The sequence below is a fragment of the Diceros bicornis genome, chromosome 31, assembly GCF_020826845.1.
Source record: "Diceros bicornis minor isolate mBicDic1 chromosome 31, mDicBic1.mat.cur, whole genome shotgun sequence".
Classification (NCBI taxonomy): domain Eukaryota; kingdom Metazoa; phylum Chordata; class Mammalia; order Perissodactyla; family Rhinocerotidae; genus Diceros; species Diceros bicornis.
This window is the reverse complement of record NC_080770.1, coordinates 11825250-11846620: the sequence shown is the minus strand read 5'-3', so window position 1 is coordinate 11846620 and position 21371 is coordinate 11825250. Positions and strand designations below refer to the sequence as shown.

Below are 21371 nucleotides of genomic sequence, written 5' to 3'. Positions count from 1 at the left end.
TCAGCATAGCCTATTCTCTCCTGACTAGCACATCTTGTTGTATCAGATGCATAGTATATAGCACATCTTAGTATTTCACACCTCGTTTTGGCCACACTGTCTCTCGGTTTCTGTGCTCCAGCCTCTAAGATGCTCCTTCAACTTCTTCTCCTCTCCACAATCCTTCCTGCCACAGGGCCTTTGCACAAGCTATGCGTCTGGTGAGTCTGCTCTCTCACTCTCCACAGTGACTGGGTCAAACCTTCTACCCATTCCTCAAACCCATAACTTTTCATTTCTCTCCACTCTCAGGAGATGACCTCAACTGACTTCCATCAGAGAAAATTGAAACCATCAGATAGGAACTCCCTTATCTTCCCATATCTGCACACACCCCCTTCTCCTGTCACAACACAGGAGCTGTCCCTCCTCCACGTTCGCCCAGTCCTTCTACCTGTACTTTGGATCCCGTCCCTACCTTATTCTCCATTGTTGAGCAGCAACCCTTCTCTTACGTGTTCATCTGTCTCCGCTCAGCTGTAACCAGCTCCCGAGCCTGCACTGCTCTGCCACATCCAGATCCAGCGACTGTCCTTTCCTCTCCTCCTCTCACAACCCAACTTCTGCAAAGGGTTCACCACACTCGTCTCCATTTCCTTGTCTCTCATCCATTCCTTATCTCCGCCTGTCTGGCTTTCCACTCCTTATTCTATGAAAGCATCCCTCACTAGGTCACCTAGCACCTCCGTGCTGCGAAATCCAGTGGACATTATTCAAAGCTTTACTTTCAACTCTGGCCAACAAGAGAAATCCGCTCATCCCTTGGTTTTCATGATTCAGCATTTCCTTGGGTTTCCTTCTGCCGCTCTAGCCACACTTCTGCCTCTGTGGAGGCATATCACCCCTCTACCCAGTCATTCAATTTGAAGTTCCTCATGGTGCCGTCCCAGGAGCCTCCTCTTTTCTCTCGATGCTCCCTCTAGTGACCTCACCCACACCGGGGTATCCATTGCCACCTAGATGTGGACAATTCTCAATTCCTTTGAGCTCCAGCCTGCATGTCTAACTGCCAGCTCAACTACTCCACTGTGTCTCAAAGGCCCTTCAAACTCAGCATGTCCAAAACAGAACCAGGCTGTTCCCCTTCCCTGTTCCACCCACCGAAACCTCCCTAGTCTCCCTCTGTAATCTCTCAGTGAATGGTGCCAGCATCCATCCAGTTGCTCAAGCTAGGATTGTCCTAAACCCCTCCCTCTCCTTCCATTACATCACCACAGTCTGTTGACTCACCTCCAAAATAGCTCTTGAATCCATCCACTTCTTTCCATCTCCAGCATCATCATCATGGTCAAAGGTACTCTCATCCCTCAACTGGACAGCTGCTAGAACCATCTGACACCGCCTCGAATCTGTTCTCTACCTACGGCCCTGAAATCAGTATACTCCAAGACACTGTTCTGACCATGTCTGCCATCTCTTTAAGACACTTCAGTGGCTGCCCATTGCTCTTTGAAAAATGGAAATCCCTGACATGAACTACAAGGTTCCCGCAAGGGATGCCCACATCTTAAACCTCATCTTGGCCAGGCTCTCTCTCACTGTCTGTGTTCCAGCCTCTATGATGCTCCTTCAACTTCTCATCCTCTCCACAACCCCTCTCATCGCAGGGCCTTTGCACATGCGATTCCCTCCGCCTAGAATGTTCTTTCCTCCCTTTCCCTCTTCCCCCCTTTCCTCTTTCAGATCTCAGCTCAGGGGCCACTTCCTCAGAGAAGCCTTCCCTAACCTCAATTTTAAATCCATCTGGTGATTCTCTGAGGAATGCCTGTCTCCCCACTGGACTTTAAGCTCCACGAGGACAGGACTAGATATATTTTTGTCCCACCTTTGTATCCCTAGTGCCTGGCACATAGAAGGTGTTCCTAATTATTTGAGAAATGAGTCAAGACAAAAATTGATGTGTCAATCCAATCGCAGAGCTCACAGCAAACCTTCCCGACAGCAAGAGCTGGGGATCTGCAGGAATCAGAGGCCTCCTGGGCCTCCTGCTGTGATGAGATTTTTTTTTTCCCCCTTCTCTAGTTCCAATAGTTTGATGTGCTTGAAGGACTGGTCCCCAGCTCTCCAGGTGGCTGGACGCCCTTGGACCAAGGAGAAGGGTTTTAATGAATGACATCTGTCTCTCTCACTGTGGAAAGTAGAGAGTTCTGGCTTCTCTGCCCAAGCCTCTGGAAGATCTGGGATGTTCAAAGAAGGAATCTCCCAAACCCAGCATGCTTCAGGAAGTAGATGCTGCCCCACAGAGACCTAGAGCCCCAGGTCCCGGGGTCCATGCACCCCGCCGAGGGTGGGCTTTACATTTCTCACAAGGAGGATGTGCTGGAGAAGCAGAAATAGCTGGGAATCATGTCCTTGTGGGTGCTCAGTACTAGCTCTCTCTTTCTGCTTTCTACCGCGGGTTGAATCTGGTGGGCTTTCTTAGCATCTCTCCCCAACACATGCGCATATACTCCCAGTCCCAGCTGGATCCTTCAAACTGTTTTCCCAGATAGCAATGTTCTCGGCCTTCGTCATGTGTAGGGAGGGAGGTTACACTTACTGTGGCCCACCAAGCTGTGCTCTCGCTGTGCTGTCTCGTTCATACAACACACCCCCTTCAGAGGAGACAGCGTGATCCCATTTCCACATGAGGAAACTCAGAGACGCTTGCCCACACAGCTAGGAAGCAGCAAGACAGGATTTAAATCCAGGTTTCCCTAGAACTTGGGTACCTCCCAGCACCCCACTCGTCCCAGACTTAGCCCGTTCACTCCTGCCTTCATGAGCTTTGCCATATCCGTGCACCATCTGTACTAATATTTACTCACTATCTTTCTTAAGGTGAGTCCCTTTACTTTATTTTATTTTTTTTTTTGCTGAGGAAGATTCACCCTGAGCTAACACCTATTGCCAATCTTCCTCTTTTTTTCGCTTGAGGAAGATTAGCCCTGAGCTAACATCTGCGCCAATCTTCCTCTACTTTGTATGTGGGTCACTGCCACAGCACGGCTGCTGACAAGTTGCGTAGGTCTGCACCTGGGATCCGAACCCGTGAACCCGGGCCACCAAAGCAGAGCAGGCCAAACTTAACCACTATGCCATGGGGCTGGCCTCTTGAGTCCCTTTTTCATTTAAGCAAATTAATTTTAAAAGGAAACTTTACATACAACTGTGTATGGAAAAATCACATCAATGGTGTCAGTTGTCAAAATTTTAAAAATAGCTATAAAATGAATACATAAAATGTTATTGAATTTTTTCTAACATTTTATTGTAAAAAATTTCAGACATACAGCAATGTTGAACACCCATATATCCACCACGTAGAGTCTGTCATTAACTTTTTACTTTACTTGATTCATTGCATATCTGTCCATCTTTCCATCCCTCTCTCCACCCATTGATCCACCTACTTTTTGATGCCTTTCAAAGAAAATTACAGACATAGAACGCTTCCCCTAAATACTTTGTAATACCTATCATTAACTATAGTCTGATATTTATTTAAAGTGTTTTTCTTTTGCTGTAAAATTTACCCACAACAAAATGCACAGATCTTAAGTGTACGTTTGCTGAGTTTTGACAAATGCTTACACCAAACTCCTATCAAGATACAGAAATTACCATCACCCTAGAGCGTTCCCTCATGCTCCATCCCAGCCAGTCCCCACAACACACCTCCCCACACCCCCAGCAACCATATCTCTGATGTTTTTCCACCACAGATTAGTTTTGTCTGTTCTAGAATTTCATATAGATGGAATCATACAGTATGTACTCTTTTGTGCCTGCTTCCACTCAGCATAATGTTATTGAGATTCATCCATGTCGTTGCACACATCATATTTGTCTCTGTGGTTTATTCTGTTATTCCATTCCATATGACTCTGCCACATTTAGTCTATCCATTCTCCTATTGATGGACGCCTGAGAGGTTTCCAGTATTGGGCTGTTATGAATGAAGACACTACAAACAAGAGGTACCATTTTACACTCTCACTAACAATGTGTGAGAGACCCAGTTGCCCCACAGCCTTGTCAGCATTTGGTGTTGTCAGTCCCTTAAATTTTAGCCATTCTGGTGGTATGTACTGGCACCTCACTGTGGTTTTAATTTGCATTTCCCTGATGATTAATGATGTTGAATGTTTTTTCATGTGCTTATTGGCCATTCATATATCTTCTTTTGTGGCATATCTGTTCAAGGATTTTGCCCATTTTAAATTTAGTTGTCATTTTATTGTTGAATTTTAGGAGCTCTTTATATATGCCGCATACCAGACCTTTGCCAGATATATTTTTATCCAATCTGTGGCTTGTGTAGTTGCTTTCTTAACAGTGTCTTTTGAAGAGCCAAAGCTTTAAATTTTGATGAAATCCAGTTTATAAGCTTTTTCTTTTATGGTTATATCTTTTTGTGACCTATTTAAGAAGGCTTTGCTTATACCCAAGTCATGAAGATATCTTTATATCTTTTTTTTTAATAATTTTATTTATTTATTTTTCCCCAAAGCCCCCCGGTAGATAGTTGTATGTCATAGCTGCACATCCTTCTAGTTGCTGTATGTGGGAAGCAGCCTCAGCATGGCCAGAGAAGCGGTGCGTTGGCGCGCGCCCGGGATCCGAACCCCGGGCCGCCAGTAGTGGAAAGCGCGCACTTAACTGCTAAGCCACGGGGCCTGCCCTTGATATCTTTATATCTTGAATGAATTTTCAGGTATGGTGTGAGGTAAGGTTTGAGGTTCTTTTTTTTTTTTTTTGCCATATAGATACCGAGTTACTCCAACACCAGTTACTCCAACATCATTTATTAAAAAGACTTCTCTTCCCATTGGATTGCTTTGGTATCTTTGTCAAAAATCATGTCTGTAACTATAAAAACAAACAAAACAACAAGAATGTTATTAAATAAATTTGTTTTTTTTGCTGAGGAAGTTTAGCCCTGAGCTAACGTCTGTTGCCAATCTTCCTTGTTTTTTTTTTTTGCTTGAGGAAGATTAGCCCTGAACTAACATTTTGCCAATCTTCCTCTACTTTTTATTTATATGTGGGTCACCACCACAGCGTGGCTGACAAGTGGTGTAGGTCCGCACCAGGGATCCGAACCCACAAACCCAGGCCACCGAAGCGGAATGCACCGAACTTAACCACTACGCCATGGGGCCGGCCCCAAAATTAAAAAAAACTCAAAATAAAATGTTTAAATGAAAATTAAGTACAAATAAGAATAGTCTAATTGAGTTACAAAAATTCACATTTAAAAACAAGTGGATTTTTATCCACTGAGGAAAATGGAACTGGTTAGGACAAGTCTGTCATAAAAGGATACCTGGTTTAATATCATTTATGTCTAAAATGAAGATGTTCTCTATCAAAAAGAATTCTCTTTTTAAAGTGTGATATTAGCCAGCATTGAGAATGCCAACAGCCATATGTATGTAGGTGGAAAGAGCAAAAGTGTTAACTGCCTTCTCTGATACAATTATTTATCAGTTTGTCACATAAAAAATCAGTGTCAATGTCCGGGAGTAGGGTTTGTTGTGGTGACGTGTGTGTAAATTCAGTGCTTGAAAACCCACACCAGTGCTCCCTGCCACCCACACTGTCCGTGGACCACGTGGCAGGAGGTTGATACGGGCACGTGGTCGGTGTCCTGGTCCGTGTCAGGAGGACAGGCAAGACCGTGCCTCTTTTAGCCTCCGTGAGGCTAATTATAGTGAGATGTGTTTATCATGTGAGGCATGCTTCTAATTTAGCTCATTTATTTCTCACACAGAAAGGTAGAGACACTCTGATCACACCAGTTTCACCAGGAAATTGGGCTGCAGAAAAGTCGTACCACTTGCCCAAGGTCGCTCAGCTGGTGAGCAGGAGAAGTGGGACATGGAGCCAGGCAGCCTGGGTGCAGGCCAATCCTCCTAACCCCTCCGCAGTATTACCTTCTCGTGAGAATACGCTTTTGTGGCTTGTGCTTTTGGTATCACATCCACGAAACCATTGCTAAGACCAATGTCAAGGAGCTTTTTCTTTATGTTTCTTCTAGGAGTTTACAGTCTCAGGTCTTACATTTAAGTCTTTGACCAATTTTTAGTTCAGCTACGAGCTTTTTTTAAAAAGACCGGGCTCAGAGTTTCGCTGGCATTACCATTCTCTCAAAATTTCAGTAGGCCTCTCATCTCTCTCTTCCCACACGCCAGAATGTGATGGTTAATTTTATGTGTCAGCTTGACTGGGCCACAGAGGGCCCAGATATTTGGTCACATGTTATTCTGGGTGTTTCTCTGAGAGTATTTTTGGATGAGATTAACATTTATATCAGTAGATTAAGTAAAGCAGATTGCTCTCCCTAATGTGTGTGGGCCTCATCCAACCAGTTGAGAACCTATAGAATCAAAGACTGCCCACTCCCCTCAGTGAAGAGAGAATTCTTCCTGCTGACTGACTTCGAACGGAGGCATTGGCTCTTATCCTGCCTTCGGATTCAAACAGAAACATTAGCTCTTCCTGGGTCTCAAGCCTGCCTGTCTTTAGATGGGAACTACACCATCGGCTCTCCTGCTTCTCAGGCCTTTGGACGTGGACTAGAACTGAATCATTGGCTCTCCTGGGTCTCCAGCTTACTGACTCACCCTGCAGATCTTGGGACTTGCTGGCCTCCATAATCCCATGAGCCAATTCCTTCTACTAAATCTCTCTCTATCTCTCTCTCTCTCTCTCTGTATATATATACAGAGTGCAGGGGTATGGGTGTGCATGGCTGTATATATATACAGAGAGAGAGAGAGAGAGAGAGAGAGATGTACCTCCTATTGGTTCTGTTTCTCTGGAGAACCCTGACTAATACACAGAATCATATCCAAACTTCTCTCCGAAGAAGTCCTGAGATCTTCAGTTCTTTGCTTAAGCTGCAGGAACAAACAAAATCCCAACCTCAGGGGCTTGAAGCAGCAAAGTTTCTCTCTCTACCACATCCCCATCTGGTGAGGGAAAGGCACCACTTCAGGGAGGCTGACCTCCACGCGGTGACTCAGTGAGCCAGACTGCTTCCATCCTTTGGTCCTTCTATCCCAACACGTGGCCTCCACCCACAGAGAGTGGACTCCTAACTACCTCAGACCGGGAGTAGTGCCCCTCAATTCCTCGCACAGTGCATTGGCCAGAACCGGCCACACAGCCCTTATCTAATTGCAAGGGAAGCTGGGAAATGTAAAATAATCATAAACACTTACTGACTGCTTTCTCTGTGCCAGGCTGTGTGCTAAAGCACGTAAATATTGTCTTTTCTAAATCCACATCCTGACTGTGAATTCTACAGTGACCTCATCATACAGCTAAGGAAATGGGCTTGGAGAGGTTGAGGAAGTCGTCCAAGGGCATCTGTCTCATAAAGGAAGGGCTGGAGATTCGAACCCACGTCTCTGTACATCCGGAACCCACCCTCCTTCGCCCTGCCCTGGGTTTCCTGCTGATCGCTGCCAAGAACATCTCCATCCCATTGGAGGACTGGGATTGGGTTCTTACCTTCTGCTCCATCTCATTTCATCTTCCCCAGGAGTCATTAATTTTTAAACCTTGTGCGAGATCAACCAGTTCACCCAGAGGAGACAGTAAAAGAACAGAACAGGCAGAAACGGAACAGCCATCAAATAAGCATGATAGAGTTTCTTCCAGGAAACATCTGCTGAGGGGAGAAATGAACTACGTCCGAGAAGTCATACCAGCATGGTGGGAGGTGGAGAGAGTGCTCAGACCATCCAGGGAACCATTGCCTTTTAGGAAGGACAATGAGAGAGAGAGATGGACTTAGGCCATTAGACTTTGGCTATTTCAGTTCCTGGTGGTGACAGCACAGTGAACAGGGCACTTCTTAAAGGTGGGCGTTATAGGACCCCAGCCCCAGGCAGCTCTCCCGCCTTACTGAGGCAGTGGTCCTTCCTAGAGACCCGAGTCACAGCGCCAAGAAGCTGGAAATGGCAAAATCGGCAGTGAAAGCTGAAGTCATCCTGGCTGTCTGCTGGCTCTCCCTGGACCCAGTGTTTACACCCCTAGTAATCACACACCCCCACCCCTCCACCCCTGCAGGCACCATGCTGAGCTCCTCTCCTGCAGTCTCCATTTCAGTCTCACAGCAGCCCAGGGAGCAGCTAGCATCCTGCCGTTACAGGGAAGAAAGCGAGGCCCAGGACACCGTCCATGTGGAGCCAGCATCTAAATGCAGGTCGGCGAGGCCCCAAAGTGCAGGCTGCAACCCTAACACCAGGCCATTCAGACCCAGTACCCTCTGGATCTGCTTGCCCCAAATGCTTACCTGGCCATCCTCGGAGGGGCTGCTGAGCCCTTCAGGGCAGCAGCCCCCACCACCCAGGCCTAACCTGAGAGGTGGTTGTATGAATCCAGGCCACCCTGCTCCCTCCGTCCCATGGACAAGAGGGGCCCGTGGCTTGGCGTTGCCCCAGACAGCCCTTCCTGCCATGACCCCCTGTATGTCGTGTCCTAGCTTCAAATTGCTGCACCACAGAGGGTCACTCGGAGCAGCTGGGAACCGGGTGATCACACAGTGGGTGCAGCTGGCCTGGGTGAGGTTGGTCAGGGGGGCTCAGAAGAATCTGGTTCAGAAATGGTGTTCTCGTTGGCAGAGTGAGGGGTTTGGTGAGCTCCGTTCCGCGGACCCTGTGGCCTCCATGGACACATCTTAGGGTCTGGGTGGGGAGAGACGGCCAGTGCGGGTCCAGGCGGCCCCAGAGGGCCAGGCCAAGTGTGGGCCAGAGTGAGGCAGACTCCCCTCCGTGCTCCTCTGTAACAAGGCAGAGGGGAAGAACCTTGGAAGGGAGTGGGCTGGGGTCCTGCTATCTCACAGATGAGGGGAGAGGGGTATGTGGAGCCACACATCATTTCAGGATCTGTTTGAAGAAAGAGTTCCAGGGCCCCGAGGCCAAATAAATAACACATCTCAAACTAAAAACAAACAAACCAAACCTTCTGTTCTGGCCCGCACCTCTTTTCACAGCTGGCAGGACCAGAGAGGGGAGGTTAATTAAGGAAGGTCACATAGCACTATTTGTGTCAGAGCCACTCCTCAAACCCAAGTTCTAGAAGAGCCTCTGGAAGGAGCAGGCACGTGACCTCAGCTCATCCAAGACGTTAGCATCCCTGCCTCTTCCTCCTCCACCCAAAGCAGCTCAGCCCAGGGCTCTCCTGGGAGCAACACCTGATCTGATCACTCCTCCCCCAGCACCCGCTTGCCTCAAGGCCCATCTGAGGCCAGGAAACATTAGCTTTGTGCCTGCCCCAGCCTCCAGCACAGGGACTTCAAAAGGATAGCAGGATCCAGCAATTCCAGTAATTCCCCTAGGCTCCGGCTCCTTGCAGGATCCAGGCCCTTGGCCTCCCAGAGCACTCCTTGCAAGGCTGGCCCCTTCTGTTCTGGAGAGCCCGGGGGTGAATGAGATTGGGTGGCCTGTGGCTGGGGCAATCTAGCCGCTCTGCCCACTCCCGACCCTCCAGGAGCCCCCACAGCCTTAAGAGCGCAGCACCTGCAGCATCTCCTGCAGTTCCTAGTTATGGCCGCTAGGTGTCGCCACACAGCAAAAAACACAGGCCACCCGGAGGACCTAAAGTGAATTCAGACCCCGAGAGCGGCCGCCTTCCGGAATTCCTGCCCAAGTCTTTTGTCTGCTCCAGCAGCTCAAGAGCTTCCCTCGCAGCTCTACGGGAGGATTTCAAACCTTTCTACCACCTCCTCTGCCCCCACCAACTGCTAAAAGTAAAACCTGGCACAGCGTCTCCTGGCTGAGACCCTCCCCACACAGTGCCCCAGTCACTGGGGACCAGTCTCCCCAACCAGGGCCCCAGGCGCTCCCCACCTTTGCCCTTGCAGGGCCTTCCACGCGGTGCGCCCTCCCTCGTCTCTGCCTGGTGCAGGCCGAATGCCTGCTAGACACTGTGCATGGGGTATTTCAAATCCACCAGCAACTCTGCCAGGTAGGCGCTATGTTCCTTGGTTGCAGGGGCAGAAACAGACTCAGGAAGGTGAAGCCCGGAGCCGCACAGCCAGCCAGTGGCAGAAGCGCGTTCTGAGCTCAGGCCTGCCTGGCTCCCGAATTGAGCTTTCTTTAGCTACATCACCCTGGCTGGGTCTGAGACCTGGTAAGACAGTGGGCTCTCTGAGGGCAGGGCTATGTGGAATTCCTGTTCATAACCTTTGGGCCCAACTCTGAAGCCTTTCCCTAGCTCTTAGATGGCACTCACAGTCGAAGTGTGCCAGGAACCAGGCTTTATGTGTACCACAACACCACGGGTAGGAACCATTATTACCCCCATTTTCCAGAAGGGGAAACTGAGGCACAAGAATGCGGCAGGTCTTATAGTTATTAAGTGGCAGAGCCAGGGCTTATGCCATCTGGCTTCAGAGTCTGAGCCCTTGCTTGTCACCACTTCTCTATGCACACCTTGAGGACGGCCAGTCCCTCCTTCTCCCTGGGTGAGCCCCCACCTATGGTGGTCTCACCCTGTTTCATTGGTGAAGCTCATGTGAGCCTCTGTCATTAGACTGGGAGCTCCTCGCTGTAGGGTGGGGCAGGGTGCATGCACTTCTGTGTTTGCAGCTTCTGATCCCTGAACAGAATCGGTACTCTGGGGCGGGGCGGTGCCTGCCACACCTCTGCTTGGCCCTGGTCACCTCTGAGTCCAGGGCCTCTCTGCGGGGGTCAGGTGTGGACACAGCCCCCTTCCTGGCTGGCCCAGTCACCTCAGGGTGAGTATGGCAAGGTCATTTCCTGGCAAGGGCAGCCCCCTTTCCCTCGGCCTCCCCTTCATTCACACCGTGCTCTCCCCTAAGAGCAGGATGCCCTGGAGCCAGCTTATCCAGCTGGGGAGAGGAAGGCGAAACTCCCGGGAAATTTATGAGCTGGTTGTTGAGCTCAGTCAGCCATTGTTAAAAATTAAATTGTATAAACTTACAATTTAATAAATTATATTAAAAACAAAGGTAAGAAATACTTCAACGTCATCACCTCCTCGTTATGTTACTACATTTTTCTGTCATTTATGCTCTTGAGGTTACTTCTGTCTGTCCTATCTGTATGGAGGAAATACTATACAGCGGTGGGCTACGGAGCATGTCCGCCCAACTCCCTGGTCAGTGAGGTTGCATTGGTAGTTTGAAAGCAGCTGTGATGGGAGTATTTACACACAGAAATTGGCAAATCTACAAATCTGGCCCCCCCGCCCCTCCCCACTGCCTCCTCCCCAGAGACGCAATTGTTAAGCATTTACAAGCCTTAAAGCCAACGTGAGGCAAGTGGGCGTCCGAGAAGGAGCAGGGACTGTGGAGTTGGCTCATTCCTGTCTTAACCTGGTCTCTGGTTCCATCACTGTGAGGCCTGGACAATCTGTCCTTGGGCCTCACCTTCCCCATCTGCAAAACAAGGCTAAGAAGAGCAGTTTTTAAAAATTGAGCATCAAGTATCTGCCAGGTGCTGAATCCACACTCCCATTAAATCTGCCAGCAGTCCTACGAGGACGGTCCAGTTACAGCCCTCCGTGAAGATGAGGCAAAGAGGTTAGGGCCCTCATCGAAGGTGACAGATCAGGTTTGAGTCAGTCTTAACTGCTGTGGTTTATTGGCCCTATAATAATAGTACCCCGTTCACAGGGCGGTTTGGGGGATTATATGTGGTGTGTGTGTAAAAGTGCTTGGCAAAGATTTGGCGCCAGCAGAGCATAGTAAACATTAATTTACTGAGAGGCTTGAGTGGGGTCTGGACCCACCCACGTTCGAATCTCAACTCTGCTATTTTCTGATTGCGAGACCTCCGGCCAGTCGAGTCGCTTTGCCTGTCTAAGCCTCATTTTCCCCATGTGAAAAGAGGGATAATAATAGCCACCTCGAAGAGCGCCTAGAGGACAGGGGATAAAGGATATAAAGCGTCTGGTGAGAAGTGTTTCCTTAATAAATGGGAGTGATTGTTTGGGATTATCTTTTATTTCACGTCACTCACACAGCAGCTCTGCCCGGCCCTGTGGAGGGAGGCAGGCGATGGGGGCTGGAGCCGTGCAGGCAGGACCTTGCCTGGGCAGCTCCTGGCCCCCACATCCTGGCCAGGTCAGCCCCTCAGTGGGCCCTGGCCCTAGAAGGGCTTCAGAGGCGTGGGGACGCTGTTGCTAGGCGCCAGTTGCTAGGCAACGCACTGTTTCTTCTGGCCTGGCCACCTCCCAGAGGGCCCAGGCTTCTCTGGAGCAGCTCCTGCCTCCTGCAGCCTCTTGCCCGACCTCAGAACCACTGTGGAGGGCAGGTGAGGGTGGGGCCAGCTGCCCTTGGGCTCCGGGCGAGCCCAGCCAACTTCCAGTGGGAGGCGGGCAAGGCTGAGCCGAGGGAGAGAAAAGGAGCCTGGGGCTAGGAGTGAAGGTCAGAGCTGGGACAGCCAGGAATTCCTGGGCGGGCAGGAAGTTGTCTGGCCGTTCAGTCCCCAGAGGAGGATATGTGAGGGTTTAGATCAGGGGCCGAGGAGTCAGAATCCCTGGGTCTGAATCCCAGTTCCACCACCTATTGTGAGCTAATCCATCGCTTGGAACCTCAGTTTCCCGGCTATAAAATGGGAGTTAATAACGAGGTGCAGGAAGGAGAAATGAGACACAAGTGTACACGAGATACGTGTTGACAGTTATACTCCTTTCTTCAGTTTGAGAAGTAGGCGTCGGTGGGGAGGGACAGGCCTGGGGGAAGGGGCAGGCTGGGTGGGGTTCCATTGCCACCTCTGTGGTCTCTGCAGCGTGGGCCTGGGGCAGGCTCAGGGTCCTAGGGCTGCTGGGCTGATGGGGCCCCTTGTGCTTCCTTCCTAGGCCCCCTGGGGCCCTGCCCCACAGCATCATGATGGGGAAACTCCCCCTGGGAGTTGTCTCTCCTTATGTGAAGATGAGTTCGGGGGGCTGCACGGATCCGCTGAAGTTCTACGCCACCAGCTACTGCACAGCCTATGGTGAGAGCACGTTTGTGTAGGAGCCACCTCCAGGACACGGGGCAGGACAGGGGAGGCCCTCCCACCGGGAGAGGAGCAGCTCCTCTGGCCCGTTACACACTCAGAGCGACCTCAGCACGCTGAACTGATCCATCCCCTGAGCCCCACAAGGACCATGTCCACACCCGTGCTGTCGGGCTAGCCTTGCCCTGCTACCCTCTCCCAAATCCATCCTGTGATTCTACCACACTGACTTTGTCCCCATCATGTCCACTCCATTTCCTGCTGTCACAGTCCCAAAAGGTCAGGCTTTCATGGCTCCTATCACACTTGTTCCTGCCCCTGGCTCTGTGCCTTCTCCATCCCAGGGCCCCCTGGGCCCCGAGGGGGCTGCTGGCCCTCCCTGGGAGGCCCCGCTCCCTGCTCTCCCACTGTGCCGACCCCTGGTCCCATCTGCCCGCGTCCCCTCTGGCAGGTCGGGAGGAGTTCAGGCCCCGCATGGGCAGTCACGAAGGCACAGGCTACAGATCGAATTACCGGCCAGTGGTCTCATATCAAGCCAGTCTCGATGCCCTGGACAACCTAGCCATGGGGTACCGTCTATACCACCCCTTCTCACCCCTGCCCTGCTAGGGCCCAGCTCTCAGGGCCAATGGAGCTCCTCAGACCCTTCCATGCATGGGAACCATGACCCTGCCTGGCCTGGGTCTAGGGTCTCAGGGGACTCAGGGCATGGCGCCCAGCCTGGGGCCCAAAGGCAGGCGGACTCCTGAGGCATCTGTGTGAGGTTTGAGGGAGGTGGGAAGCTTCTGGAGATAAGCATTGCAGCCTCCAGAGGACAGAGGCAGGTGGCCCTGGTGGTAATAGCTCCTGCTCCTGCTCCTCCTCAGGGAACAAGTCCGGCACAATTTCCAGACAGTGACCAGTCAGAGTTACCGCCCCCTGGAGGTGCCTGATGGCCGACATCCACTGCCCTGGAGCACGCACCAGACCAGCTCTGGGTATTCTCGGGAGAAGGTCAATGCGGCGCCGCCCACCAAGGAGGTCGGTGCTGGGCCAGGGCCAGGAGAGGGGGAGCCCTAGGCTGGGCTGGAGGAAGGGCTAGGGGTGGAAAGGGCGGGGGTCCCTCCAGCAGAGTGGGACTGCCCTGCCAAGAGTCGGTCAAGGCTGAGATGACTGGATATGGAGGAGCCACAACGTGGGCTGGGGGTACACACACCTTTATCACCTTTGTCCTCATCCCTGTCCCCACCATCACCTCGCCCTCCATTTCCATCCTCATCTCTGTCACCATCATTATCTCCACCATTCCCAACCCCTTTCCATCCCCATCTCTGCCATTACCACCATCCCCGCCAGCACCACCATCCCCACCACCATCCCGCCATCACACCATCCCATCTCCATCCCAACCATCACCTCCCCCTCCATTTCTATTCCCATCCCTATCACCATCCCATCTCCACCATCCCCATCTCCAGTCCCCTTCCCACTCCATCCTGACCCCAACCCCATCCCCGTCCCCATGGTCCCCACCATCCCATCCACACGTCCAAGCCCTCATCACCCTCCTCACCACCACTGTCATGTTCTCTTTTGTCATCATCACACCATCTTCTTTATTTCTGTCATCGTTATGACCATCATCCTCATCGCCATTGCCACCACCAGAATGGATACTAAGTCATTCATTCATTCATTCATTCAACCAATATGTTCTGAACATCTTTTCTATATTTTAAGGTGAAAAGTGCTGGGAAAAAATACAGCAGGGAAGAGGCAGGGGGTGAAGCAGAAGTGAAGGGGTTGCCAATGCAAATCAGGAGAGCCAGAAAATAGCTTGTTGTGGAGACATTAGACAAAGACTTAAGGGAGGTTAGTGTTCCTCCAAATGCAGGTATATGAGGGAAAAGTGTTCCAGGTGGTGCTGACAGCAAGTGCAAAGGCCCTGAGGCGGGAGTGTGTGATGTGAGGAGGGACAGCAAGGAGGCAGGTGGCTGGCGCCGACTGAGGAGCTGAGGTTCTTGTGGGCGGCTGTCAGGACGTGGGATTCTACTCTGAGTGCAATGGGAATACTGCAAGGCTCGGGGCAGAGGAGGGACACAACGGGACTTCATCATAAAGGGACCCCTCAGGCTGCTGTGCAGACACTGTATAGGGGTCAAGGGCAGAGTCAGAGTCAGAAGTGACTGCCATCCCTCACCGGGAGGGGTAATTGGCCGCTCCCTCCTCCCAGGTGAGGAAGGTCCATTTTGACACCCAGGACTACGGGCCTGACGCCATCACGGGGCTGGAGCCCAAGGACGTGCCCCTGCTCCACCAGCAGCAGGGCAAGGGCTCGCCGGAGTGGGAGAATGCCAGATACGTGAGTGGATGGCCCCCAGTAAGGGCTGGGCGGAGGGCCAGACCCCCTCCTTCTCCCTCCTGGAGACAGGTACTGTGCTGACTCAGCCAAGAAACCGGCTAAATGTGGGCTCAGGGCACCAAGAAAAGCTGCGCAGAGCAAAGGCTTTGGGATTGGTATTTCCAAGACAGCATCCAACTGGTCCTCACGGGCTTCCTCACACAGGTCTTAGGATTTTAAATTTGTGCTCCCTTCTCTCCCAACCCCACCCAGATGGCCTGAGCCCGAGCAGTGAAGTGAGCACCCACTTTCTCCCATCAGCCTCTCTCCTCTCTTCGGGCCCCCTCCTGGTCTGGGCCCCGGGGGCTCTGGGCCCGTTGTTCGTTACTAGGAGTCCTGTGTGGGATGCGACTTAGTTTTCATGGTCGCAAGAGAGCTGTGCTCTCAAGGTGGAATTTCTGGCACCGTGGTGCTCGGTCAGAGAGAGAGGTGTGTCAGGGGTGCTGCACTGGCCTCCCTTCTCAGAAGACACCACACAGCGCCACTCGGCACAGAAGCCAGAGCCACCACCACCGATGCCTTCTGGGCTCTGGTCTCCCGTGTGTCCCCACTGCTCCGCCCTCTGTGTTCCAGGGCCCGCGCTTCATGACTTCTGAGTATAATTCCAAGTATCTCAAGGAGCCTTCAAACCAGCCAGGTAGGTGCTTGTCTGAGCTCATGCCTCTCTCCCACTGCACCTCCCCACCCCCGACCCCTGGGAGAGACCCCCGGGGAACCTGGCACAGGACTAAGAAGGCACCAGTGGAAGAAAGGAGGACACACAGACAGCTTGGGGGAACTGCCTCCCCCTGGCTGACCTCAGTGTCTTAGGCCTGCCCACCCGCTAAAGGACAGCTCGCTTACTTAGGAGCCTCCTTGAGTCAGACCACAGCCGCCTCCTGGCCTGTGGGCCCAGCCCTTGCTTCTGCTCTCCTCTCTCCTTCTCTGTCCTGCACTCTGGTGTCCTTCTCCTGGTGCCCACGATCCTGGTGGCTCAGGCCTCCAGATCCTTGGTGCCAGCTCCCTCCTTCCCTCCTGGGACCCTGAGCCTCTGGGGGCCACGTGGGTGGGGCCAGGTGGCCCAGGGGGCAGCGCACGGGGGCTGTCTTTTGCAGATCTCTTACAGAAGAAATCCATTGGCGCCAAGGAGGAGACTGGCTTCACCAAAGAGTCCACCAAGAACCCCATCGTCTTCCAGCCGCCCTCCCAGGCCCTCCCTGGGGACCCGGTAAGTCCCACTGGAATCTCAGGGTCATTGAAGCCCTCCAGTCTGGGGGTTTCTAGCTTTTTTAAAAAATGAGCTGCAGACCCTTTGTTCTAACACAAGATGAAAGAGCTTGGGTGACAACTCCTGCTTTGGTCCAACTCCCTCACTTTATGGATGAGAAGACTGAGGTCCGAAGAGGAGAAGCGGCGTAGCGAAGATCACTCAGAGTTCAGACACGACCCCTGGCCTGCTGGCTCCCATTCAGTGTCATGCCCTCCCCTCTTTCCTCCCCAAACTCTTCCCTTTCCTCGTTACCTCGATTACACCCAGTTGTGCTGAGCCCCCCTCGGTGTTCAGGGCAGGGGGGCAGCTGCCTCTGCCAGCTGACGCTCCTCTGCCCGCCTCGTTCCAGGTCCTCCTCCCCGGCCGGACTGTCACCAAGTCGGACTTTCTTCCCATGACCCACCCTCATGTAAGCTGAGCGGGGGTGGGGAGGGCTGGGGTCCCCCTGAGGGGCCGTTCGCACAGTGTGCTGGAGGGCTGCTGTAGGCAGCCATGCTGTGGTGACAGGGGCTGCTTGGCTGCCGCAGGGGGACGAGTTCCTGCCCGTGCTGGCCAGAGGCTCCGAGCGGGAGACGGGCTTCAGCCGAGTGAATGCGCGGATTCTGAACCCCAGAGTGAGTGGCCTTGGGGGGCTCCCTCAGACAAGGGAGGAGACAGGGAGGTTTCTCGAATGTGGTGGCATTTGGGCAGGCACTGGAGGATGGGAAGAATCGGGGTATTTGGGGACTCCTTTCAGTGGAGGGTAAAGGCCTAGGGGCTGGAAACTGGGGCGTGTGTTCCAAACAGCAAGTTCGGGGTGGCTGGAGGCAGAAGGACAGGCTCCTGGGGCTGGGGGCAGGTTGGGGTTGTGTGCACTTCTGCCCGCCCTCCCTCTCCCTCTGTTTTCTCACCCTGGCCACCCAGCCACCCTTCTTGTGGCTCTGTCCCCTGCAGGTGCCCCCTCCTGGCCCAGAACCCAACAGCACGACCCACCATGAGTTCCAGCCCCCCCAGCGGATGCAACAGACAAATGTTGCCCTGCTGGGCCGGGAGACCGTGGGGAACAAGGTGAGACCTGGGGTTCCCAGCCCCCATCCCCAAATCCCCACCCTCTCTGACCTGACAGGTCCCCCCTGTCTCTCGTGCAGGAGCCCACAGGATTCAGCCTTAACAACCCGAGCTATGTCCGCAGCCCCTATGACCGTGACATGGATAATCACTACCTGACCACCTACAACCAAGGGTGAGACCCCCGCTTCCCTGCCCAAGTCCAGGGCTGTGATGCTGGTGCCCATTTTACAGACAGGGAGACTGAGACTGGGATAGTCAATGAGCTCACAGCCTTGGGAAGAAGGCCAACACTGAATTAATATGGGTTCCCCAAGAAGCAGACCCTGAGCTAAGGATTTGAGTGAGAGCCCTTTATTGGGTTGGGGGGTGTGGAGGAGTTGAGAGGCGGGATGGGGATGGGGAGGCAGCCAATAACAGGTGTATTATTAAGCCAGATACCCCTAGGGAGACTCCAGACACTGCAAAACATGCAACTCAGAATTATCCCAACCAAGGAGTGAGAGAGCTGAGGTATTCATACCCCCACATTCATTGGCCGTTGGTTAAGGGCTGTCACGGGGCAATATAAATCCCAGGTACCTCCTTGCTCAGGCAGAGCAGGCTCCTGCAGCCCGAGGGCAGCCTTCCCTGGGATGCAGTGCAGGCCATTGGTGGCCAGGCTGGTGGGCAGGAGAAGAATGAGGGGGTCCGAGGTGGTCTGGGTGGAGCCACTTGGGCATCTGCTAAGACACTACTTCCAGTCCATGGTATGTGTTGTGTGAACCCTGGGCAGAGAGTGTCCTGAGCATCAGGGAGGGCTTCCAGGAGGAAGTGGCCCTAGAGCCATGGAGAAGGCTCCCAGGGCCAGGACTGGATGGGGAGGGCTTTACAGGAGTGGGATAAAGGAGGTGTAACTCTTAGGACAAAACCTCCCCTCACAGCAACTATCCTCTGTGTGTCAGCCTGAGTCATCTGTGCCCACACCGTACCCCCAACTCCTCAGTCTCCCATGGTGCCCCCCTGCCCCGTCCTCAAGGGACCCTGAGGCTCAGAGAGGAGATGTGGTTCCTGGCGGCACAGCAGATCCATGACACCTGTGGCTGCTCCAGTCCCCATGGAGGGCGAGAGGGAAGGGCAGAGGCTCACTCTGGTCCGAGGGGGACCACTGTGTCCCTGCCCCTTCCTAGGCAGGCGCCCTCCTCCTGTGGCTCCCGCAGACCCCCACGCCCAGCCATCTCTGCTGGGTTCTTCCACTGCCGGCCCACCTGCCGGCATTTCCTGTGCTTCTGCCAGGTGTCAGGCACGCTGCCTCTGCCTGGTGCACCCAGAGCCCCCCCCCCCCCCGGGGCTGGAATCATTGATTTCCACATTCATCTATCCGTGCCCCCTCTTCATGAGCTCAAGGGCGGGGCCCACATCTTACTCATCTTGGTACCTTTAGAACCTGGCCCAGGGCTCAATGAATATGGGCGAAATGGAAGAAAAGTTGGACGCCTAGAGAGAAATGGATAAGACGGGGTCCCCAACCCCAAGAGGCTCACAGGCCGGGAACGGAGACATCACTTAAGCAGTCCTGTCCACTCTGAAGTGCTGTCTCAGCATCAGGATGCTGGAGGCAGCACAAGGAGGTGCCTCCAGCTCGGGGGCAGAGAGAGGGCAGGCTCCCTGAGTCAGAGCTCCCCAAGTGGACAGAGGCTTGGGAAGTGCCAGGCAGAGGGAACAGCCCAGGCAAAGGCAAGGAGGCTGTGCTCTGCTGGAGCCAAGATTCCTGCTGGAGAAGAGCGAGAGGCTGCAGAGGTGGGCCTCTGCCCACCCTCTGCCCAGCTTTCGGCCAACAGCCCCTCCCGTGCTGCAGGTACTTCGAGAACATCCCCAAGGGTCTAGACCGTGAAGGCTGGACTCGAGGTGGCATCCAGCCCCAGAAGCCAGGAGGCTACGCCCTCAACCAGCCGGTCACTCGCGTGGAGGCCACGCCCAACCCCACGGAGAGCCTGCGGCACCTGCACCCCCACGTGGGAAGGTAGCCAGCCACCTCCCGGCTCTGCCGCATCCAGGCCTTTCCCCAGCGTCTCCTCCCTCCCTCCGTGTGTCTGTCCCTCTGAGAGGCCCACTTCCTCTCTCTGGCTTGGTTAGTGCTTCTCCTGCCCTCATGGGCTCCTCCTTCTTCTCCCCAGAGACCTCTCCCTTTGCCTGGCTGCCCTCCCCCCTGCACATTGTTCCCAGGTGTTTGGCAAACCTTCCCAGAGGCCAGCTCCACGCCTGCTCCCTGCCAGGCTGCAGGGGTGGGGTGGGGACCAAAGCTGAATGGACTGTGGTTCTGCCTCGCTCTGACTCCTTTCTGCTTAATTCAGTTCCTCAAAAATCACATTCATACCCATGATGGCCCAGAGTTGGCAGGCAAAGAATGTTTGTGGCCTGGCTGCCCTGACGGAGCGCTGGCGGCTGGAGAAGGCAGACTGGAGAGGGCTTGCCGCCCACCCCTCCCTCACCTGCGCCCCCTCCCTCCCTGCAGAACCCTGATCTCAGCCGACCCCTTCTACCGAGCTGCACCTCACAGCAGCCGCTTCACCGTGCCCAGCTGAGCCTGAGGCCTGGGTAAGGGGCTGGGGTCCCCCCACCCACATCTTCCCATGTGGGGGTGGCCATCGTGGGCCAGCCCCACCTCCCAAGCCCTGGGTCAAGCAAGCCCTGTCTTGGGGACCCCAGCCCCAGATAGGGGGGTGGGAGATCAGGGGCTTCTCAGGGGTGGGAGACTGCAGAGACCACCCCGGAGCCCCTGAGGCCTCCTCTTCTACGTTCCCCACAGGTTGGCCAACCTAATGGGACAGGAGCCAGCTACTGTCCCTGTTCCCACCCCACCCCCTGCTGGGACTCCCCAGCTACTTTCCTGATGAAATAAAGAGCACTGAAGCAGAGCCGCATCCGTGACTGTCAGCGGTGGCTGGGAAAAGGAGGGGTGAGGGTCGGGGTGCAGGGGTGGAGGGGCCAGGGCCAGACTCGGAGTCAGGGAGGCCCAGCTGGACTCACTGTGACACTAGACGAGACACTTCGCTGTTGAGACTCAGTTTCCTCTCCTGTCAAGAGCTCTCCTCTGCCTGTGCTAAGCGCTCTGTCAAGTGTGGAAGGGAGGAAGCCCCAGGGAGGGGGGAGGGGGGCCAGAGAGGAAGGGGGAGACAGAGGTGGGCGGGAGGTGGGTTGAGAGGCCTCAGTTACCTGGTCTATAAAATGGGGCAGGGGATCAGGGCAGGACTTCTGGGGCCCTGCTGGGTCCCACATTGGATGGTTAAGGGAGAGAGGAGGATAGCAGGGCAGGAAGAGTCACAGAGATCTGTTCCAGAGACAGATGGAGGAGAGTCCGCAGTGGATGGACACCTGGCCACCATCACAGGGAGGGGTGGGGGCTGGTGCAAAAGGCTTGTGCCTCAGGGCAGCCCCTTTGTGAGAATTAGAACAAGGCGTGCCCTAGTGGACCCCCCACCTGAGCACAGGACCAAAAGAGCCAACGTCTTGTGGGAGGAAATAGGGAACCATCCCTTCCTTCAGGAGCTGCAGCCTGACACCAGGGCCCTCAGCCTGCAAGGCAGAATCGGGGCTGCCTCTCAGGGCCTTCTGTCACCTTCAATAGGTGCGTTTCTACAGTGCACAACTGTACAACTGTAGGCTGTGGCCCTGCTAGCACCAGCTCCTTATTTTATAAATGAGGCACCTGGAACCA

At 53.8% G+C, this 21371-nt stretch overlaps 1 protein-coding gene across 1 annotated transcript; it reads left to right on the top strand.

The window, feature by feature from the left end:
* The first annotated feature begins 12886 nt into the window (after positions 1-12886).
* Positions 12887-20238, top strand: SAXO4 (stabilizer of axonemal microtubules 4). Its single transcript, XM_058527386.1, has 12 exons — positions 12887-12995; positions 13450-13567; positions 13865-14018; positions 15211-15339; positions 15952-16015; positions 16473-16585; positions 16977-17036; positions 17155-17241; positions 17561-17674; positions 17755-17849; positions 19512-19676; positions 20169-20238. Exons 1-12 carry the CDS (start codon positions 12887-12889, stop codon positions 20236-20238), a joined length of 1278 nt encoding a protein of 425 aa, XP_058383369.1.
* The last annotated feature ends 1133 nt before the right edge of the window (positions 20239-21371 follow it).

Excerpts from the sequence above, each read along its gene's own strand:
- SAXO4 (XM_058527386.1), top strand. The coding sequence starts at position 12,887 with ATGATGGGGAAACTCCCCCTGGGAGTTGTCTCTCCTTATGTGAAGATG. Across the intron at positions 12,996-13,449 it reads CAGCTACTGCACAGCCTATG|GTCGGGAGGAGTTCAGGCCC; the intron begins GTGAGAGCACGT and ends CCCCTCTGGCAG. Across the intron at positions 19,677-20,168 it reads CTGCACCCCCACGTGGGAAG|AACCCTGATCTCAGCCGACC; the intron begins GTAGCCAGCCAC and ends CCCTCCCTGCAG.